The following is a 21,433-nucleotide window of genomic DNA, read 5'->3' on the forward strand; positions in this document are numbered from 1 at the left end:
TCTTTGTGTGAAGTAGGCAGGATCAATGGTAATGAGACTCATTTTATAGATGGTCAAAGAGCCTTATCGTGGTTTCCCAGAATAATGGACCTGAGATAAGAATCCCTGTTTTTGTTTTTGGATAACTAGGCCACTCAAAAAATATTTACTGAGTACTTACTGTATGCTAGCATTATGTGCAACAGGGAAAGGGAATTAAAATTCAATTTAATTCAATTCAGCCAAATATTTATTTGCCTAACATATGCAAGGTACTATACAATGTACTTATTATACAAAGATAAAAATGATAGAGAACTTCATGCCAAGAAATTTATAACCTACCAGAAAAGACATGTGTAGAAATTTTAACTATGATACAAGGGAGTGAGAGGAAAACATCACTTTCATGTAGGGAACCATAATGAAGGCTTCACATTGAAGACAGTAGCTGAAGTGGGCAGGGATTCAGTAGACAGAAATGGGTTAAGGAGACATGGAGACAGTACAAACAAAGACGTGGAGATGGGAGAGGGATGGAAGAATATAGGTGAATTTAGGGAAGACATGAATCAGCTGGAGAACATACAGGCACATACAACCATTGAAAGATGGAGAAATCTGAAGCAAGTTAACCTCTAGTCAAAAATTATGTAGTCTCATGAAAAGAACACTTAATATGGAATGAGAGGCTTGATGCCTTGCTCTATCACTTATAATCTATGTAACTTTGGACACTTCCAAATCCTAAGAACGATTGAATAAAATAAGAGGCAAAAATTATCTGTCAAGCATAAAAGAGGAGAGAAGAGGGAGGACTCAAGAAGAACAGAGAGATTTGGAACATCCTCTAGGAGCAGATTCCTAAACAGTCATGATGAGAGATTATGGAAGGGAGTGTCAGGCAGCAGCAAATGTCCTGTGGAACTTGACATCATGACTGTTCTGAGCTAGATCTGCCCAGTTTGTTCCTCTCTCTGGCAGTGCTAGAAAGCAGAAACAAAGGAAGCTGGTTGTGAAGATTATCCAGGGTGGACACTGGCTTGACAGGCCTGGTAGAAGGCCACACTTTGATCACTCCATTAATGCTATTTTATCCTTTGCCTGCTGTAAAACTATGAATGAAAGGTCCTATCTACAAATTCCCTGTTTAAAAAAATTCGCAAGTTTCCAGATTTTTACAGTGTCTCTAGTGAAGACATGTGGATTTGGGCTTTTACCTAACAGCAAAATTTAGGATTGAACTCTATGGTATAAATCTTTGAACTTATGATCTGATATGTTTATTTCTAGGATTGGTGCTCATACTCCCATCAGGTTGAGTTGATCACTGGTCAATAGGAATACTGAGAGTTCAAGCTCTTCCTGCCAGTTCTAGCTCTTTCTTGCCAATAGTAGGAATGGTATCTGTGTCTTATCCATAATCAGAATTGAGTACAGTAATTATTCAGTGAATATGAGGAGTGTGATCATTTCACCTGGATCAATACTCTATCTCTCCATTGTTTCCCATGATCCTTTTTTTCTACCAAATCCAAACCCAATGCACCCCCACTCTCTCTCCCAGCAGTAATACTGAAGTAAGGTTATCCATTTTCTAATTTACCTGAACTGCCTTCCCCACATAATAGTTCCCTTGACTAGTTAAGTCTTTAGCAAGCTAGAGACTGTTGCATGAGATTCAGTGCATAGAACCCTTTCCCCTACCACTTTTAGCCTATCTTTCCCATTACTGAAATCCTGGGAGTAAATACCTGTAGAGATGCCATCTGTCAAGTGCCTCTGCCTCCTCAGCAGCCACAGTTCCTGAAGACTGGCAAAATTGGCACTGTCAAATGATTGAATGTGAGAAACACATTCAGTTTTATCAGCGGAAAAACAGTAAAGAAGAAATATTGCCTTCTACTTTTTTTGCTATCTGATCTGCAGTAGAAACCTCTGTACATATTGCCTCCTTCATTCATCCATTTTTGTGTGTTTCCCCCCTATTAGAATGTTAGCACTTTTATAGGAGAAACTGTCTTGTTTTTCTCTTTACATCCCAAAAAGTTGGCACATTGCTTTGCAGATAGTAAGTACTAAATAAATTCCCCTTTCCTGGTTGGATGGGGCTACCTGAGGCTCTTCCTCTAATATTCGGCAGCTAGATTTGATAGTCCAGTTCTTCCTCTCCCCATCAAGTACCACTTCGGCTTAATTTCACAGTAGGAGTTAGGGATAAATGCTAGAAATCAAGATGCTTTGTTTTTAATTCCCTGTGAATCTTTTCTGCTGTAGGAACTAAAGTCAAGTGCTTAATCCTTTTCTGCTGGAATTTTTCAGTTATAATCTCTTGTGGATAATATCCTCCACTTAATAGTTGCGGTTCTTATGTCAAATAGAAATCATTTTGGGATTATTGGCTGCTTCATATCACCTGCACTCTCCTTTTCTCAGCCAATTCCAATAATTAAGAGTTCAGTTGAATGTAATTACAAGATGTTGTCATTTCCCTTGAACAAGAAAAAAAAAAGTCATTTTAAATTTTTTTAAAGGAAATTGAGTTATAAAATCTCCACCAATGACCTAATATAGCCTTCCTGTCCAGAACAGGATTTATAGTATTACTTTTTCCTTCTTACTGAATCAAAGGTCTGTCTAATAAGGATCAGAGTTGTGGCCACAGAAGAGGGATGAAATAAAGATAATCTCCAGACTAATTTCTTTTGCAATTTTTTTTTTCTGAAATAACTTCTTAATCCTATTAAGCCTATTATTGTTTTGTGAGAGGATTTCTTGGAGGATCCTTGGAGATCCTTAGGCGCTGAAAGATTAAAACCTTCCAGTCAGGGATAGGTGACCCAAATTCATATTGGATAGTTTATTAATTCCACAGTTCTGGTCCTTTGGAGGTCATCTCTTAGTGTATATGCTCTTACCTTTGTATTCAAGCCTTCAATTCATATTGTGTGACTGCTTTTAAAGTAGCCTTCCTTCCTTTCATAATCTGGAGCCTGGTTTAGCCCAAACTATTTTCTCTTTTGGTGAGACAGGGTCAGGTAAGGAGTAATGTCAGGACAGTGGCCTGAGACATTGGCCTAGAATGACGGAGATGGGGGTGAGGGAAGGGAGGAGGTATGGAAAATGGTTCCCTAGTTCCTATTTTCTTTCTTTTCTCCTTTTCCATGGCAACTTTAGAATCTGCTATTTTTAAAAACCCATTCAGAGTGTGGGCATCGTCTTTTAAAATACATGTTAAATATTTTAACATGTATAACACATATTGGATTACTTGCCATCTAGGGGCAGGGGTTAAGGAAGGAGGGGAAAATCTGGAACACAAGGCTATGCAAGAATCAATGTTGAAAAATTATCAGTGCATATGTTTTGAAAATAAAAAAGCTTTAATAATTAAAAAAGAAGAAAAAACACATAAAAATGCATGTTAAAAAATGCCAAAATAAATCCCTCCAAAAGGTAACCCAACCTAGGTTCTTAGAAGCAGCCTAATTAAATATGGCCCTTTTCCCTTTCTTTCCTTGCTTGTAGGTTTTTCTCTTCAGTCTTCACTCTCTGACCAATTCTTTGCTGCACCCCACCCCAACTCCTTCCCTTCCCTCCCTTTCCTGACGATTTCAGCTTCCAGATAATCAAGTTGGCAGAAAAGAAGGAAATAAATCCTAGAGTGTGAGCTGAATCAAACTTCCAAAGGTGAAGAAATCCAAAAATAGTGAGTGAGCTGATGATCTCAGAAACAAACCAGATGTATCCTCTGTCTCCATCACTGAAGACATAGCCACTGATCATAGAAATGAAAGCGGATGGCTGAGACCAAAGGAGAGAAAACAATCTCTTCATAAATATTCATTTGCTAGCTGTGGGTGTTAGGGGATGGGGTAGAAAGGAGAAGACTTTTCTTTCCTCTGGTATGAAGGTGGGGGACAAATTAATAATTTCAGCACAGATGTGAAAGACTCAACTGGTAGATCTGTGTTATGGTTGTCAATTCTTCACAAATGTAACTGCCAATTACTAGATTAAATTTGGGAAACAAAATGTGCCTTCCCCTTTTTTAGTCACCCTTAGTCTGTTTAGCTGTGTTCACAACAAGCTACATTTGGCTTGTCTTCTGAGAAAGCTTGACTTCTCTTTTCCCCAACCCCTCCCTTCTCTTCCCTTCCCTTCTCACATCTGCTGACTTGCAAAGTCTTGGTTACAGCACGATTCTAGGGCAGTGGGTCACTGCAGGCTGCCTGTTCTTAGATATTTTGGTTCTATTATCAGGGTCAGGTTTCCCTAGAGTGTGATTTGAGGGGCCAGGGAAGTCTGACCTGCTTAAAAATGTTCTTCTCTCAAACTAAGTGTTGCCTAAAACACGTAGTGTTCTTGGGATTGAGGCTGCTCTTCAACCCAATCTTTACCTGGAAGCAGATAAAGCATCTCTTAGAAGACATCAATATATCAGCATGGATTCATTTCTAGCAGCTAGATGGCACAGTGGATTGAATGTTTGGATTGGAGTCAAGAAAACACAAACTCAAAACTTGCCCCAGACATTTCCTAGCTGTGTAACTCTGACCAAGTCATTTAACATCTCTGACTATTTTTGCATCTGTAAAATAGGATTAATAGTATCTATCTCACAGGGTTGTCTCAATGATCAGATGTGATCACATGTGTAAAGCTTTTTATAAACTTTAAAGCTGGTATAATTACCAGCTATCTAGTAATAGTAGTAGTAGTAGTCCTAGTGCTAGAAGTAATAGTTGTGGTGGTAGTAGTAATAATAGGAGAAGGAGGAATAGCAAGCAACAGTATTTAGGATCCTTGAGAAAAGGAACACCTGAAAAGTGAGGTTTTTTTTTTTTGTTTTGTTTGATAATTTAGTATTTTATCTATGTAACTAAAAACAATTTTTAAAGATTCATTTAAAACACATTTTTTGTGTTCCAAATTTTCTCCCCTCTCTCTTTCTCTCCCTTATCAAAAATATGATTAATTTGATATAGGTTATGACAAATAAGAGATTCAGGATAGGTCTGGAATATGGAATCGGGTCAGTCAGTCACCAAACATTTATCAAACACCTCTTAAGTTTCAGGCACTGTACTAAGCATTGGGCTACACAAAGGCAAAAAAAACCAATTTGTCCTCTCTAGGAACTCACAGTTTAATGGGGTGAGGCAACATGCAAACAATTTGTATAAACAAGATATACAAAGGATAAATTGGAAATAATCTCAGAAGGAAGGCACTGAGATAATGGAGGACTGGAAAAGGCTTCTGGCAGAAGGGGGGACTTCAGTCAAGACTTGAAGGAAGCCAGAGAAGCCAGCAGGGAGAGATAAGAAGGGAAGAATTCCAGCAAGGGGGACAGCCAGGAGGAGTGCCCAGTCAGGATAAAGTCCTATCCAAAATACACTAAAGAAGCCAGTGTCTCTGGGAAGGATGTAAAATATAAGAATTCTAGGAAGATGGGAAGGAGCAAAGCAGAGGATTTTCTATTTGATCCTGGAGGCAAAGGGGAATTGTTAGAATTGCTTGAATAAGGGGGTTTCCTAGTCAAAATCCCTTTAGGAGGATCACTTTGACAGTAGAGTGGAGAAATGGGAAGAAGCTTGAGGCTAGAGACCAAGGACGAAGGCCTGCCCCTCCATGGTAGCAGTGTCAGAGGAAAGAAGGCAGTATATGAGAATGCTGCTATAAAGATACAAACAGTAGGATTTGACAATGGATTCTATATGGGAGTAGAGTAAGGGAATAAAAATGACTCGTGGAAAGTCTGTGTATTTGGGAGAATGGTAGTACTCTCAACAGTAACAGGGAAGTCAAAAAAGGGGTAAGTTTAGGAGCAAAATAATAAGTTCTGTTTTGTATACATTGAGCTTACGATGTCTACAAGACATACACTTTGTGTCTAATTGAGAATATAGAAGATAGGAGATCAGTTGTTTTTCAGTCATGTCTTCGTGACCTTATTTGGGAATTTTCTTGGCAAGGATACTGCAATGGTTTGCTATTTCCTTTTCCAGTTCATTTTACAGGAAACTGAGGCAAACAGGATTAAAAGACTTGCTCAAGGTCACACAGCTAGGAAAAAGGCTAAGCCTGGACAAATAAACTTGAGATTCATCAATTTGGATTCATGAGAGCTGATATGATCCTCAATACTGTAGCATTGTGCTCTGGACAAGCAGGCACTCAGAAGAGTACTACCTAGAAGGACAGACACTGACAGGGAGAGGAGAGTGGGGAGAATGGATAGAAGGAAAAATTCCTCTCTTTTAGTAGTGTAAGTCTATTGCTGAGGCAATACCAGGGTTATAATCTAGAATAAAAGGGATTTATTTCATTGTTGTTCAGTCACATCTGATTCTCCGTAACCCCATTTGGGACTTTCTTGGCAAAGATACTGGACCAGTTTGCCATTTCCTTCTCCAGCTCACTTTACAATTTGGGAAACTGAGGAAGACAGGATTAAGTGGCTTGCCCAGGGTTATACAGCTAGGAAATGTCTGGGGCCAGATTTGAACTCAGGAAAATGAGTTTCTGACGCCAAGCCCACCACCATCTATCTGCCCAAAAGGGATTAATAGAGGTTCTGCAAACTAGCCAGTAAGCAACAGGAGAGAGCATATTTGCTTTTGGTAAAATGCAAAGTAAGCTTGTTCTAGAGGATTCAGATAGACAAGGTTGAGTCTATTAGATAGAGGGGGAGTAAGAACATAATGATTGCTGTTCTGGGCCAGACCCAAGCTAGTCAGCTATTGGAGGCTGGGCCAGAATCAGGCTGGTCTTGGAAGCCATGCTTAGGACTGAAAATTTAAATGAGATACATATAGACTATGTGTCTGATACATAAGAAAAAAAGTTTTACTTGGCCTTAGCAGGACAAGGACTATTCAGCAAAATTTAACACTGATTCAGAAAAGCACTAACCTCCCTGTTCCATAGAGAATCATGTCTGTCTGTTAAGACACCTATCAATAAATATTTTTAAGCCCTTACTATGTGCCAGGTACTAAGCTAAGTTGGAGATACAAAGAAAGACAATATGTGATCTCTGCCCTCAAGGGTCTTACATTCTAATGAGGTAAGCAAAATGCAAAATACTATATCAGGGGAAAGGCCTCCGGCAAAAAGGTTGGAGCTGATTTGAAGGAGAGGCATGAAATCCAGAGATGGAATATCTTATGCAAGGAAAATGAAGCTGGGAGACATAAAACATCTCACTCACCTGTTTTTAAAATTAAGAACAGGGAGTATAAAGCTTCATTCAGTACAATAGCAACTTTCCCAGTCCTTGGAGAAAATTATTGTCTTGATTATAGCAGCAGTAATTAGAACAACTTCATCCCACAGGCCACTTGAAATTAGGCCAAAAGTCACATCTGACATGGAAGACAGAGGTTCCTTACCTTAGTATTTAAAATTAGGGCTAGGAAAATTAGGGCTATTTATGTGTGTGTGTGTGTGTGTGTGTGTGTGTGTGTGTGTGTGTGTATGTGTGTGTGTGTGCCTATATACACACACATATATATATGTATAGGTATATATACACATGTATATATTTATGTATGTATATACCTACATAAGAAGTATGTGTGTAAAAGAAAGATACCTAAATGTAGTAGAGAGTTTGTGTTTAAAATGTTCTTTAAAATAAATTTACTTTTTACTTAAGTTTAGCTTTTTTGTTAAGAAATTTCTACCAGAGAAATTTTTATTGGTATGTGTATTAGGAATGTGCTCTTTTAAAATAAATGTTATTAATATCTTTTGTTTTTAATGTCAGCTAAAGTTCTTCTGTATCTTTACTTCTCCCTGAGTGGCACTCATTTTAAAAAAATAATTTTTTGAAAAAGAAAAAAAAAAACACCAATATCAATCAATGCCATGGAAAAAATTAGACAATGTAGGCAATGTTCCATACCTACAAACTCTATACTTGTATAGAAAAGGAGGGGAAGGTATGGTCTCATCAATCTTTTGGGGAGCCAAACGTGGAATATTCTAATTAAACCTTGGCAGGCTAAGAATACTAGGCAACTAGGTGGAACAGGACATAGAGTGTTGGGCCCGGAGTCCAGAAGACTCATTTTCCTGAATTCAATCTAGCCTTAGATGCTTCCTAGATGTAGAACCCTGGACAAGTCATTTAACCCTGCTTGCCTCAGTTTCCTCATCTGTAAAATGAACGGAGAAAGAAGTTTCTTTGCCCCCAAAAAACCCAAAAGGAGACACAAAGAGATGGACATGATTAAAACAATTCAACAATAACAAAACTAGAGCAGCCTCCACTGGCACTTCATCCAGTCCTTCACTGTGATGTAGAGATGCTTCTGGATTCTTCAAGGCCATTGAGTATCAGAGCAATATAAACTCTGGCTGGTTCTACCATGCTAGAAAGAAAGACCCCCATGGGCAGAATAACTGTTTTTTCAAGGACCAACAGCCTACCTCAGCAGAGAGACTCATAGCAGATAATCTAGTGTGGAAGGAGCCATTACAAACAGAGCTATGTAAGAAAGAGTAGTTTTTGTTTCCTTTTGTTTTCTTTTGTTTTTGTTTTCTCTATAAGGAAAAGAAATTGTCCCAAAGACTGATTAATCCAAATCAGCTAAGGCTCAAGTTTTCTACCTCACCTGTCATAAAAGAGTCAAGTTGGTTAATCAACAAGCATTACTTAAATCTTGAGGAGCTTACTGACCCCTGATGCTTTATTAAAGAGCATGTTTGCCTGTGATTTTCTTTCTTTCTTCAAAGATAATTTCATCATGGTTGTAGTTATCTTGGGTTATTTTTTTCCTTTTTTAAAATTTAATTTTTTGATTGATTTACTTTTTAAAATTTAACTTAAACTAAAAAATGTTTAGGTAATTTTCTGGTTTTGTTGTTACTATTTTTTAATTGTCACTTTGCTTATTCCTTTTCTGACTGCTGCATTAAGCAATGGAAATATTCAAAGGAAAGCAAAAATATAGTCCCCATTTTCAATTCTAATTAGAGAGCAAATATATAAATATCCATATGTATATACACACATATGTGCACAGATGATATAAATAGTGTAAATGGAAGGTAAGCTCAGAGGAAAGGTCTTTAGGGAAAGGAAAGAAAAGGCCTCCTGTAGAATACAGGTGAGTTGCAACTCAGGGGAGGGCATTCCAGGTATAAAGGTGGGGAGGTGGGGGAGAGGTATAACAGGAAAATAAAAAATACATAGAATCAGGAGATGGAATGTCTTACACAGGAACACCAGGAAAGCCTTTGTTGTTGTATCAGAGAATATATGGAGGGAAATTTCCCATCAATTTTTTTTTTTTGCCTTCACTAAGTCCTTTCTGAAGTATCTTAAATTCATTTTATCTGCATTTACCCCAGATGGACACCAAATATGTAGTAACTTTTTTTGCAAGGCAATTGGGGTTAAGTGACTTGCCCAGAATCACACAGCTTGGAAGTATTAAGTGTCTGGGATCAGATTTGAACTCAGGTCCTCCTGACTCCAGGGCCGACACTCTACCTAGTTGCTCCTAGTAACCCTTAAGAGATGTGAAGATTATCATTATTCTAAGTCTTACCTGGATTTTTTTTTCCAGGGCAAGTCACCTTGGCTTTGTTCATCTACCCTTCAGTCTTTACTGGAGGCTCTTGGTACTTGCTTGTGCTAAATTAAGCTGAATTTGAGAAGCAGATTTCCAGAGCTGGGCCTGAGGTCTCAGCTGTATCACTCATTAACCTCCTGATGGAGCCCTTGGCTTACAAATAATTAATGCACCCTGATGTCAAACCAGACAGCAAACTCATTCATTCATCAGGTTTTTGTGGTGTACACTACCTGACTCATAGAAAGCACTGTGTTAGTTAGGCTCATTGCTATGGTTTAGTGAGATTCCTGTAACCTTGGACTGTCACTTAAAGTCCTTCATCCTCAGCTGCTTTTATCTGTAAAGTGGGAACAATATTCACATGGTCCAATTTAGAACCATAGAATATTAGGAATTGAGAAATTACCTAGCTCAGTTCTTGGTCAGATTGGGAATCCCTTATGGCAGCTAGGTAGTACAGGGGGATAGAGCACCAGGGCTAGATTCAGCAAGTCCTGAGTTCAAATCCAAGCTCAGACATGTACTAGGCTGTGTAAACCTGGGCAAGTCATTTAATTTCTGTTGGTCTCAAATACCTCAACTGTAAAATGGGAATAATAATAATATCTACCTCTCAGGATTGCTGTGAGGATATGATGAGATAATATTTGTAAAGTACTTAGCTCAGTGCCTGGCATATAGTAGGTACTATGTAAATATTAGTTATTATTAATTTCTTACTATTATCCCTTCCATATTATCTCTGGCAAGTGATTTAAATGAGGAGATATAAGTAAAAGTATTTTTAACCATAAATTTGCCTATTGGTATAGTCAGTCAGTTAGTGAATACATTATTAATTAAATTCCTACCATGTGCTGAGGGGCCAGGCAGCTAGATGACATTGTAGAGAGAGTGCTGGGCCTGGAGTCAGGAAGATTCAACTTTCTGAATTCAAATGCAGCCTCAGACACTTACTAGCTGTATAATCCTGTTTGCCTCAGTTTCCTCATCTGTTAAGTGAGCTGGAGAAGAACATGGCAAACCACTTCACTACTTTGCCCAGAAAACTCCAAATGAGGTCACAAAGAGATACAAATTAAATGATTGAACAGCAATATCAGTCCAAAGGTGATCAGTCTATCTGTTTGTTTTTTAATCTTCAACATATGGCAACTTTTTCCAGTGATCCCTTTATAGTAGAAATACATAAATGAAAAATCATCAAAGTCCAAGCAGTCAACAAGCTTTTACCAAGCACCTACTATGTACCAGACACTTTGCTAAGAGCTGAAGATATAATAGAAAGCAAAGACAAATCTTGCTCTCCAAGAGATCACAAACAATTGGGGGATATAAAAATGCCAGCAATTACATACAAAAAAGGTTTAATACAGGATAAATTGGAGGTAGTCAAGGTGGAGGGCCGTGTGGGATATTGCTCTGGCTGGAAGAAGGTGGATTGGATAAATCTAGTAGGATTTCTTTTTCCTCATCCTTACACCAACTCCCCATTTTCTCTAATTCCCTCTTACCTTTCCTGCCAGTTGTGGACATGGATGGAGGACCTGCAGAAGGAACTGCTGGAAGATGTGTGCGCAGACTCGGTGGATGCTGTCCAGGAACTAATCAAGCAGTTCCAACAGCAGCAGACGGCCACTCTAGATGCCACACTCAACGTCATCAAGGAAGGAGAAGATCTCATTCAGCAACTCAGGTCAGTGTGAGTTCTCTAGGGCGAGCTCTGTAGGAGGAGAGGCAGAAGGGAACCAAGCCCAGGTGAATCAGAAAGGCATCTGAGCCACTGGAGAGATCCTTCAGTGGACATCCAGAGGCTTAAGTTCCAGACTTCATTGACAATCAATGACTATGCAATCTTGGCCAAAGCTTTTGCACCTTGATTTTTCCTTCTGTCAAAAAGAGTAAAAAGTACCCTCTCATCTCACTTATCTCACAAAGTAGCAATGAGGTAAAAGAAATAAGTACGGAAATACGTTGAAAATGAACCTTTAAATTCTTATGTTATTATTCAGTTCCAAACATTTCCACTAAAGTAGTAAATCTGGAGCCATTGAAACACAGTGTTGTCTCACGATCCTTTGAAGCGATCCTCAGAGTGGTTGTTTGGCATAGTGGAGACATTCCCATTATGAAATGTCACATCATAAAGTATTTGATCCAAAGCCAGCCAGCAGAATTGGGAGGATGAGAGCTCACTTTGGCACTAGTTTATGAGAATATAGGGATGCTATAATTTAGCGATATGGTCAATTTTAATTAGTCACACATGAATTAATGTACATTATTTCTAGGCTATTTAACAGCTTTGTTTTAAATCATCCCAAACAAAACACAATTAAAAAAGGAAAATACCTTTTGAAACTTTTTGATCTTACATTTCATTCCAGAGCAATATTTGTAATTTCACAATTATCCACCCCACTAAACTCTCCCATTAGCTATTCCCATTCCTAAATATTTATGTTAGGAACTGAGAAGGTGAGTAATATATGGTTCCTGCCCTCTTGGAGCTTACTCATTCAATATTAGGAAGTTCAATTCAATCCAATTCAGCAAATATTTATTAATTAAGTCTTATTATGTATAAGGCTCTATGCAAGGATTACAAGATAAAAATGAATTGTCCTCAATTTATGTTCTACTTATAGAGGAAGGGCAAGACATAAACTAAAAACTCTTGGGTTCCATTAGAGAAAGTCAGGATCACTTCTACTTGGATGTATCAGGAAAGATTTCATCAAGGAGTATTGAAGGATGAATAGGATTTTGAGAAGCAGAGTTGGGAGATGAAGAAGTGTTCCACTTGGATGTAGAAGTATGAACAAAAGGAGGAGGCTAATAATGCCTCTAAATGTAATGGGGAATAACAGTCTATTTTGTTCCAGGTATAAGATTCCCAAATGTAAACACTGTAAAGTAAGTCAGAAAAATAGGTTGAAACTGATTATAGAGAGCATTGAATGCCAGCCTGAAAACATGAGATTTCACTTGAAAAACATGACTACTTTATAGTTTGTTATGCTTATAAAAGATTTTGTATTTTCCCAAAAAGGTGCCATGAAATCTTTGGCATAATATTTTATAATAATTTATAATATTTTAATAAATCTTTGCCCAAATGCTAAATAAATATGATCTGGTAAAGCTAATGATGCCATATTGTAGATCATGGGAAGAGAATCTGGGTTTCAGTCACCTGTGAGAACTTTTTGACCATGGGTAAATCAATTCATTTGTTTGTATGTCTTTTTTTTTTTTTTCATCTATAAATGAGGGAGCTGGTCCAAATGATCTTTCTTGTTCTAAATCTACAATTCTATGAACTATTTCTCTCCTTTAACTAATCTAAGGACAACAGAATTTATTTGGGCAAAGATCATAAGCAATCTCATTATCTCAGAGATCTATTCCTTCACCTCAGGTTGTGAGAAAATAAACTCCATTAGAGATTTTATTTTCATATTCATTGTTGAATTAAATAAACAAAAATAATAAACTTAATTTTCAGTTAAAATTTTGGAGTTTCGTATCCCAAACAACAAGAGTGATTATCCAGATTCTCCAGTAGGCTCACTAACCAAATGATCTTTGGAACTTACACGTACATAAATTTTGGATAGAAAATAGCCATCTATATCCAAAAAGAGAACTATGAAGATTAAATGTAAATCAATATATGCTACGTTCACTTTTTTCCTTCTGTTATGTTTTTCCCTTTTGTTCTGATTTTTCTCTCCCAACATAATTCATAAAGAAATATGTATTTAATATACTTTAACATATATAACATGTATTGGTCAACCTGCCATCTGGGGGAGGGGGTAGAGGGAAGGAGGGGAAAAATTGTAACAAAAGGTTTTGCAATTGTCAATGATGAAAAAATTACCCATGCATTTATCTTGTAAATAAAAAGCTATTTAAAACAAAACAAAACAAAACAAAAAACAACCCTTCAAATTCTTGGAAGACTAAAAAACTAATGATCCAAGTTAAGATATATATATATATATATATATATATATATATATATATATATATATATATATATATATATATATATATATATATATATATATATGTATATATGTATATACATATATATATACATATATATATTTTTTTAAGTTAATATACATATATAACCAGAAAGAAAAATAAAACAAATAAAAAAAAAAAGAAATTTACATATGCACTGACTGTTCCTGGAAGTTCCCACCCCTCCCTCATATCTGCATCTGTTTCTTAGCTCACAGCCTCTCTCAAGTGTATTTTACTTCATAAAGCCCTAATTAAATACTTCCCCTCTTCCTCAGATATGAATATCCCTCCCTCCACGTTTGCTTCATCCTTCTCTAATCTGCCTTATTCATTTAATCATATTCAAATTTGCATTTTAATCTCATATAATCCACTAGAGTATAGATTCCTTAAGGTCAGGGAAGGAAAGAAGAAAACAAGCATTTTCTAAGAGCCTACTACGTGCCAGACAGTCTCACTTGATACTTACTCACAGTAATCCTGGGAAGCAGGTACTATTATCACAGTCATTTTACAGATGGGAAAACTGAGATAGTCAGAGGTTAAATAGCTGATATCTGAGATCAAATTTGAATTCAGGTCTTCTTGACTCCACCCCAGAAGTCTATCCACCATATCACCTAAATAAAAATAAAAGTTTGCAAAGCAATTTATGTTAACAGCAGAGAAGTGACTCTGAAGTCAGAGGAGCTTGGTTCAGATTTTACCTTGCCTAAATAACTTTGGACAAGAACCTCTATGTTCTCAATTTAAGTCTCTGCCCTTCATTTTATCTATGTATGTTGTTCAATTGCTTTAGTAGTGTCTAACTCCTTGTGACCCCATCTGTATGTATGTCTAGTGGATGTATTGGAAGCAGCTAGGGCCTTGGCTAGAGCGCTGATACTAGAGACAGGAAGACCTGAGTTCAAATCTGACCTCAGACACTTACTAGTCACTTTTTTTTGTCACTTTGCCACTGTTTTCTTTAATCCACTGGAGAAGGGAATGGGAAACTACTACTCTAGTATCTTTGCCAAGAAAATCCTATGGGCAATATTGATGTGCTATGGTTCATAGGATCATGAAGAATCAGACACTAGTAAACAACTGAACAACAAGAACATTCATTTTTAAAAACACATTTCCTTATGAATCATGTTGGGAGAGAAAAGTCAAAACAAAAGGAAAAACCATGGGAAAAATTAAAACAGAAGAAAAAAGGCGGGGGAAGTGTGTATTGATTTACATTGAGTCTCCATAATTTTCTATTTTCTATCCAAAATTCATTAGGATTGCCTTGGATCACTGAACTGCTGTTCTTTCACAGATTGTGCTATGATGCACAATCTTACTGTCACTGTGTGTTACTGTACACAATGTATTCCTGGTTCTTCTTGCTCAGCAGCAGTTCATGTAAATCTTTCCAGGCCTTTCTAAAATCAGCTTTGAGTAACAATAATAAATAAACAGTGAGAGATTTGGGCTAGATGGCCTCTGAAGTGCCTTCTAAGTCTAACTCTATAATTCTAGGCTGAATTCATCTTTGTTTCCTCAACTCTTTGTACAAATGGTTAGATTCAGTATTTAATTCTGGCCATAAAAAAGGAAGCAAGCAACCAAGGCAGAAAGGAAGGGAGGGAGGAAAGAAGGGAGGGAGGAAGGAAGAAAAGAAGGAAGGAAGGGAGGAAGGAAGGGAGGAAGGAAGGAAGGAAAGAAGGAAGGAAGGAAGGGAGGAAGGAGAGGAAGGAGAGGAAGGAAGGAAGGAAGGAAGGAAGGAAGGAAGGAAGGAAGGAAGGAAGGAAGGAAGGAAGGAAGGAAGGAAGGAAGGAAGGAAGGAAGGAAGGAAGAGAGGAAGGGAGGAAGGAAGGAAGGAAGGAAGGAAAGGAAGGAAGGAAAGGGAGGAAGGAAGGAGAGGAAGGAAGGAATGGAGGGAGGAAGGAAGGAAGGAAGGAAGGAAGGAAGGAAGGAAGGAAGGAAGGAAGGAAGGAAGGAAAGGAAGGAAGGAAGGAAAGGGAGGAAGGAAGGAGAGGAAGGAAGGAATGGAGGGAGGAAGGAAGGAAGGAAGGAAGGAAGGAAGGAAGGAAGGAAGGAAGGAAGGAAGGAAGAGAGGAAGAGAGGAAGGAAGGAAGGAAGGAAGGAAAGGAAGGAAGGAAAGGGAGGAAGGAAGGAGAGGAAGGAAGGAATGGAGGGAGGAAGGAAGGAAGGAAGGAAGGAAGGAAGGAAGGAAGGAAGGAAGGAAGGAAGGAAGGAAGGAAAGGAAGGAAGGAAGGAAAGGGAGGAAGGAAGGAGAGGAAGGAAGGAATGGAGGGAGGAAGGAAGGAAGGAAGGAAGGAAGGAAGGAAGGAAGGAAGGAAGGAAGGAAGGAAGGAAGGAAGGAAGGAAGGAAGGAAGGAAGGAAGGAAGGAAGGAAGGAAGGAAAGAAGGGAGGGAGGGAGGGAGGGAGGGAGGGAGGAGGAAGGGAGAGAAAAAGGCAAAACCAGATTCTGAGTTGGCTGTATTAGCTATTTCTTTTAGATCTGTGTTATTTGCAAACCTGAAAAGTAAATTTACATAGATGCTAGAGAAGTCCAAGGATAGATGATAACATGATCTTATAGTTATTATTTAATTATTATAAATTATCATTGTATATTAAAAATTTAGGTATTATATTATTAAAGTTTTAAAATTTTATATCTGTTTTTATTATGGAAGATTATTATATATTAATATTGTGGGCACTATATTATTACATTTATATATGTATTTTAAATATTTTATTACGATAAATTATATGTTAATACAATTGGTATTATTGCAGTTATATAAATATTATAGCTTCCATACAAGTGAGCATTGGTTAAAGAGGTTAAAAGGACATGGTCTAGTTTCTGTTGGTTTTGTGTAAATTAGTTCTCCAGTGGGTACAGAAATGAAGTGAGAACAAGGTGTTCCATTTCTGAATAGAATAGATAGCTTCATCCAAAGAAAAGCTCTTTTCTTCACCCTCAGGCTGAACGTATTGCCAGAGCAAGAGCTGTCTCACATACACACTACTATTCATAGCAAAAGGGAATCAGATAAGAGAGTAGATCATTTTATATAAATCCATTATCAATTCAAGAAACTTAAGTAACTGTCCAATTTACAATGGATCATTAATATTATTTTCTTTGTTCTCATTTTTTGCTCATTTTTTAAAAGGGCAGCACAGTGGATAAAGTGCTGGACCTGGAATCATTAAGACTTGACTTCAAATCTGGCTTCAGACAGAGCTCTGTGACCAAAGCTAACCCTGTTTCCCTCAGTTTCCTCATCTGTAAAAATGATCTGGAGAAGGAAATATCAAAATCAGAAAACCTGAAATGGAGTCACAAAGAGTCAGACATAACTGAAAAATGACTGAACAACATCAATGAACATTTATTTTTATGGATAAGGAAACTAAGGATCAAAAAGGTTTAAGAACATATAGATGGGGAGGAAGTGGCAGAGCTGGGATTTAAACTCTCATGGTAGAACTTAGGCTTCTTCTATGGCACCTGGTTACATTTGTGCCCTCAATGCCTAGCTTGGTACTTTTTATATGACATTATTGTTGTTCAGTCATTTCTGATCAAGTCTGACTCTCTGAGTTTTAGAGTCAGAATTTAGAGTTTCCTTGGTAAATATACTGGAATGACTTGCCATTTCCTTCTCCAGATTATTTTACAGATGAGGAAACTGAGGCAGACAGGGTGAAGTGACTTGCCCAGAGTCATCCAACTAGTAAATGTCTGAGGCCAGATTTGAACTCAGGAAGAGGAGTGTTGTCTGCAAGTCTGGTATCCTATCCACTATGCCAGCTAGCTGTTCTGCACATGATAGGCACATAATAAATGTTTGATGAGTCAAGTAAATGGCAGATTTATTGCTATTCTGCATTGGTGAGAGGGAGATCCTGAACTCCGATGAAATAAGTCTGAACTAAAAATAAAATGTGTAACGTGCTCTGTTAGAAACCAGACCAGATGCAAAACTAAGTAAGATGTGTACCCTCATGCCCCCTACAACTGAGGAGCATATCTAATCCTATGTGACTATTTGTTATCTATCTCATCTTCTCATCTATCCTATTCCAAGATCAGTGAAGGGAAAAGAGAAAAGTAAGTGGTGCTTGGTGAGAATCCTTATTAAGTATGTAGCAATGTGTTGGATACTTTACAAAGTTATTTACTCAGAATCAGACATCGCCTTCTTGAAACTGGTGGTGCAAGAACAAATTGATGAAAATGCATAAAGAAAAATACATGTAACTAGACCAGAATATTTTATATTTTCTCTCTTTCTTCTTTCTCTCTCTTCTCTCTCTCTCTTTCTTCTTTCTCTCTCTTCTCTCTCTCTCTGTCTCTCTATCTCTCTCTGTCTCTCTGTCTCTCTCTCTGTCTCTCTCTCTTTCTTCTTTCTCTCTCTTCTCTCTCTCTCTCTGTCTCTCTCTGTCTCTCTGTCTCTCTCTCTTTCTTCTTTCTCTCTCTTCTCTCTCTCTCTTTCTTCTTTCTCTCTCTTCTCTCTCTCTCTTTCTTCTTTATCTCTCTGTCTCTCTCTCTCTGTCTGTCTCTCTCTCTCTGTCTCTCTTTCTCTGTCTCTCTGTCTCTCTCTCTCTCTCTCTGTGTCTCTCTGTCTCTCTCTGTCTCTCTCTGTCTCTCTCTCTCTCTCTGTCTGTCTCTCTATCTCTCTGTCTCTCTGTCTCTCTCTCTCTTCTTTCTCTCTCTTCTCTCTCTCTATAATATATCTTTAGAACATATATGTTGAATGAAAAAAAAAGGCCCTTGTAAGCTTCAGAAAGGAAGATAGGGAAGGATATGCTAAGGTACTAATCAGGAGAAAGCTCAAAGAACAAAGTGGAATTAATTAATGCACCGGTGTATTTATTCTCTCAATTTAAAGATAACTTAAAACACATTCTCCAATCACAGTAGCATCAAGAACCCTATCATTTGCCCTCAGAACACAACAGCATCCTTGATTCTTGAGGGAAATACCGTTTTAGGTTTTTCTGTTAGTACTAAAATGTTTTTAGTAGTTCAGTTTGCAAGGATCCATGGGGAAAGGATGAGAATTCAACTTAATTCAACAAGCATTTATTAAGTAGTTACTATGTGCCAGACTCATGTGGAGGAGTGGGAGTGGATGTAGGGAGAAGAATGGTGTAGGAAAAGGAGTACGAAGACAAAAGAAAATGGTTCTTGCTATCCCAGAGTTTACTTTTTCCAATTTCTTTTCTGCTTCTTCACCTCTCATCTTCTGCTTTAATCAAGTCATTCTATTTGTTGGACCTTTTAAAAACAATATGGTTACTCTCACCCTTGCCTTGGTATTTATCATCCCACCCTTGGAATACCCTTCTCTGTCCTCCTACTACTCTATGTCAGTTTCCATTTTTAATACACAACCAAAATTTTTTTATTTTAGAAAATATTTGCCAATTATCTACCCTATCCTGGTGTGACTACTCCTTTACTTTGTTCCCCGACCTTCCAGCTATAATTCTACCGTAATCCACTTGTTGACATATGCCTTTCAATTCTTCTCCGGTTGTTTGATATTTATCTTCATTTGTATTTTGCATCTCCCAAATATACTGTATATTTCTTGTGATCTGGATTGCATTTTTTGATTAGCAGGGGGAATCATCCATAAAAAATGTCTTTGTCATTTTATGCTTTCCAAACTCTTTTATATAAATTAGATTTGAGCTTCTAACACCACTGGGTACAACTCAGATGGTTATTATCTTTTTGCCCAGTTTGGTGTTTCCATGAACATGGTAAAGGGCAAAGAGACAGTGGGATAGAGTACAAAGAACATTGAGTTGGGAACCAAGAGCCTTGGGTAATAATCCACACTCAATCTCTCACTAGCTGTGAGCTTGCTTTCCTTCTCTGGGATTGTTTCCTCGCCTATCGAGGGATTTTTGATGTCCCTTTCAACTCTGAACTCTGAAAGGTAAACAAACACTTGTTTAATGAAATGCATAAACTTCCTCAGAGCTCTGGCATTATGTTTGGCTCATACACATGCCATAGAGACTTGGATCCTGTTAGATGGCACCATTTAACATTTTGGGTATCGCCCTTCCTTTTTCCCTGCTCTGCTACAGGGATTCGGCAGTGTCCAGCAACAAGACGCCTCATAATAGCTCCATCAGTCACATCGAATCAGTCCTGCAGCAGCTCGATGAAGCCCAAGTGCAGATGGAAGAGCTTTTCCATGAGCGCAAAATCAAGCTGGACATCTTCCTACAGCTTCGGATCTTTGAGCAATATACTATTGAGGTAACACACTAACTTTGTATGGAACTGACTTTAGGGGCCAGTGGCTAGGGTGGTGAGGACTTGAATGGAGGAAATGAAGGAAAAACATGGCACAGAAGGTAGAACACTGATTCTGGAATCAGTTCTGGATTCAAATCCTCCCTTTGGTACTTACTCCTTTTATGATCTCACGAAAGACAGTTAACCTTTGTGGGCCTGTTTCCTCCTCTGTCAAATGAAAGAACTGGCCCAGATGAACTCTGAGGTTCTTTTCAGCCTTAAATCTATGATTCTACACCAATGAAACAGGGAAAGGAATTTGCTAACTAATATCCTCTGGGAGATGGCGTAAGATAATTTGTCTTAACTGTACATTTTTAGACATGATCTAATTCACTTGTAATGGACCAAGGGGATCCTTGACTCTCTGCACACTTATTCATCATGCCTCATTCCCCCATGACTATACATATGTTTGTATCTTTTATATACGTACACAAAAACCCTATTTTTACATGATTTCACTTGATCCTCAAAATCATCCTTTGTAGTATAGCAGCAGGACACACTTTATGTTTTTGTCTGTATTGTCTGGTATGATACTGTCAGGGACAAAATAAAGAAAAAAAGATAATGTAATGTAATAGGAAGAACCCTATCTACTCTACCCTGTTACTCTGCTTCCTGAGCACTTAGGCCTTCAAGCTATAATTCTACATATTCTCGCCAGGACAGATGGCTTCTCATCTTAGTTTTGCCTTTAACTATAGATAAGTTATTTCTACTGTCTGAGACTCAGTTTTCTCAACCAAAAAATGAGGGAGTTATACTAGACACCAAAGTTACAGGGGCCCATCTCTATTGAGTTTTGTCTGTATGTACATTTTCTGGAATATTTTGTCAATGCTGTAGGAGTCTGCCTTCCTTACTCTCCAGGTAAATTTATTTCACTGTGCCCCATTGTTTAGTAACTTATGATTTCAAAGTCTTATTGTTAGCAAGTTGGTTAATCAGTGACAAGCATGGCCTTCACTTCCAGGGATCAGGAGGGCATCTAAGTGGTACAGTGAATAGAGTTTCAGGCCTGGATGTCAGAAAACTCCTCTTCCAGAGTTCAAACCTAGCCTCAGACACTTATTAGCTGTGTGACCCTGGATAAGCCATTTTACCATGTTTGCCCCAGTTCCTTATCTGTAAAGAGAGCGAGAGAAAGAAATGTCAAACTACTCTAACATCTTTGCCAAGAAAACCCCAAAATGGGTCAAGAAGAATGGTACATGACTCAAACCACTGAACATCAACAACAGGAACCAGGAAGAATAACAAGCTGTTTTCAAAAGCAGGTGGTATTCTCAGCACTAGGTTTGCTGTATATATAGATCAAAGTGACTGGTGCACTTGTCCAAGATAGCAGAACCCAGCATGGAAATAGACTGGCAAACAGAAAACTCATACACCCCCTAAAGCTAGGGGAATGTCCTTAGTTATACAGCAATTAAGAGAGCAGATTAAAAGGCTGATAAATGAAAATCAAAGTTTCGTTCTACTCCATAGACTAATCAGAGCATTTCT

At 37.9% G+C, this 21,433-nt stretch overlaps 1 protein-coding gene and 1 long non-coding RNA gene across 12 annotated transcripts in view; one reads left to right on the plus strand and one right to left on the minus strand.

Moving 5' to 3' along the window:
* The window catches only part of LOC141561601 (uncharacterized), a 55,266-nt gene extending 44,104 nt beyond the window's left edge, over positions 1–11,162 (minus strand). Inside the window, exons 1-2 of the long non-coding RNA XR_012488092.1 lie at positions 11,084–11,162; positions 1,734–1,807 (exon numbers count right to left, since the gene is read on the minus strand). This is a non-coding gene — a long non-coding RNA (uncharacterized LOC141561601). The remainder of the gene's footprint in view (positions 1–1,733; positions 1,808–11,083) is intronic.
* The window catches only part of KALRN (kalirin RhoGEF kinase), a 934,437-nt gene that overhangs the window by 497,216 nt on the left and 415,788 nt on the right, over positions 1–21,433 (plus strand). For all 11 annotated transcript variants that reach the window (XM_074301431.1, XM_074301444.1, XM_074301430.1 and 8 more), the window contains exons 12-13: positions 11,096–11,265; positions 19,708–19,882. In XM_074301431.1, coding sequence (XP_074157532.1) covers positions 11,096–11,265; positions 19,708–19,882 — 345 coding nt within the window. The remainder of the gene's footprint in view (positions 1–11,095; positions 11,266–19,707; positions 19,883–21,433) is intronic.

The sequence above is a fragment of the Sminthopsis crassicaudata genome, chromosome 3 (genome assembly GCF_048593235.1).
Source record: "Sminthopsis crassicaudata isolate SCR6 chromosome 3, ASM4859323v1, whole genome shotgun sequence".
Classification (NCBI taxonomy): domain Eukaryota; kingdom Metazoa; phylum Chordata; class Mammalia; order Dasyuromorphia; family Dasyuridae; genus Sminthopsis; species Sminthopsis crassicaudata.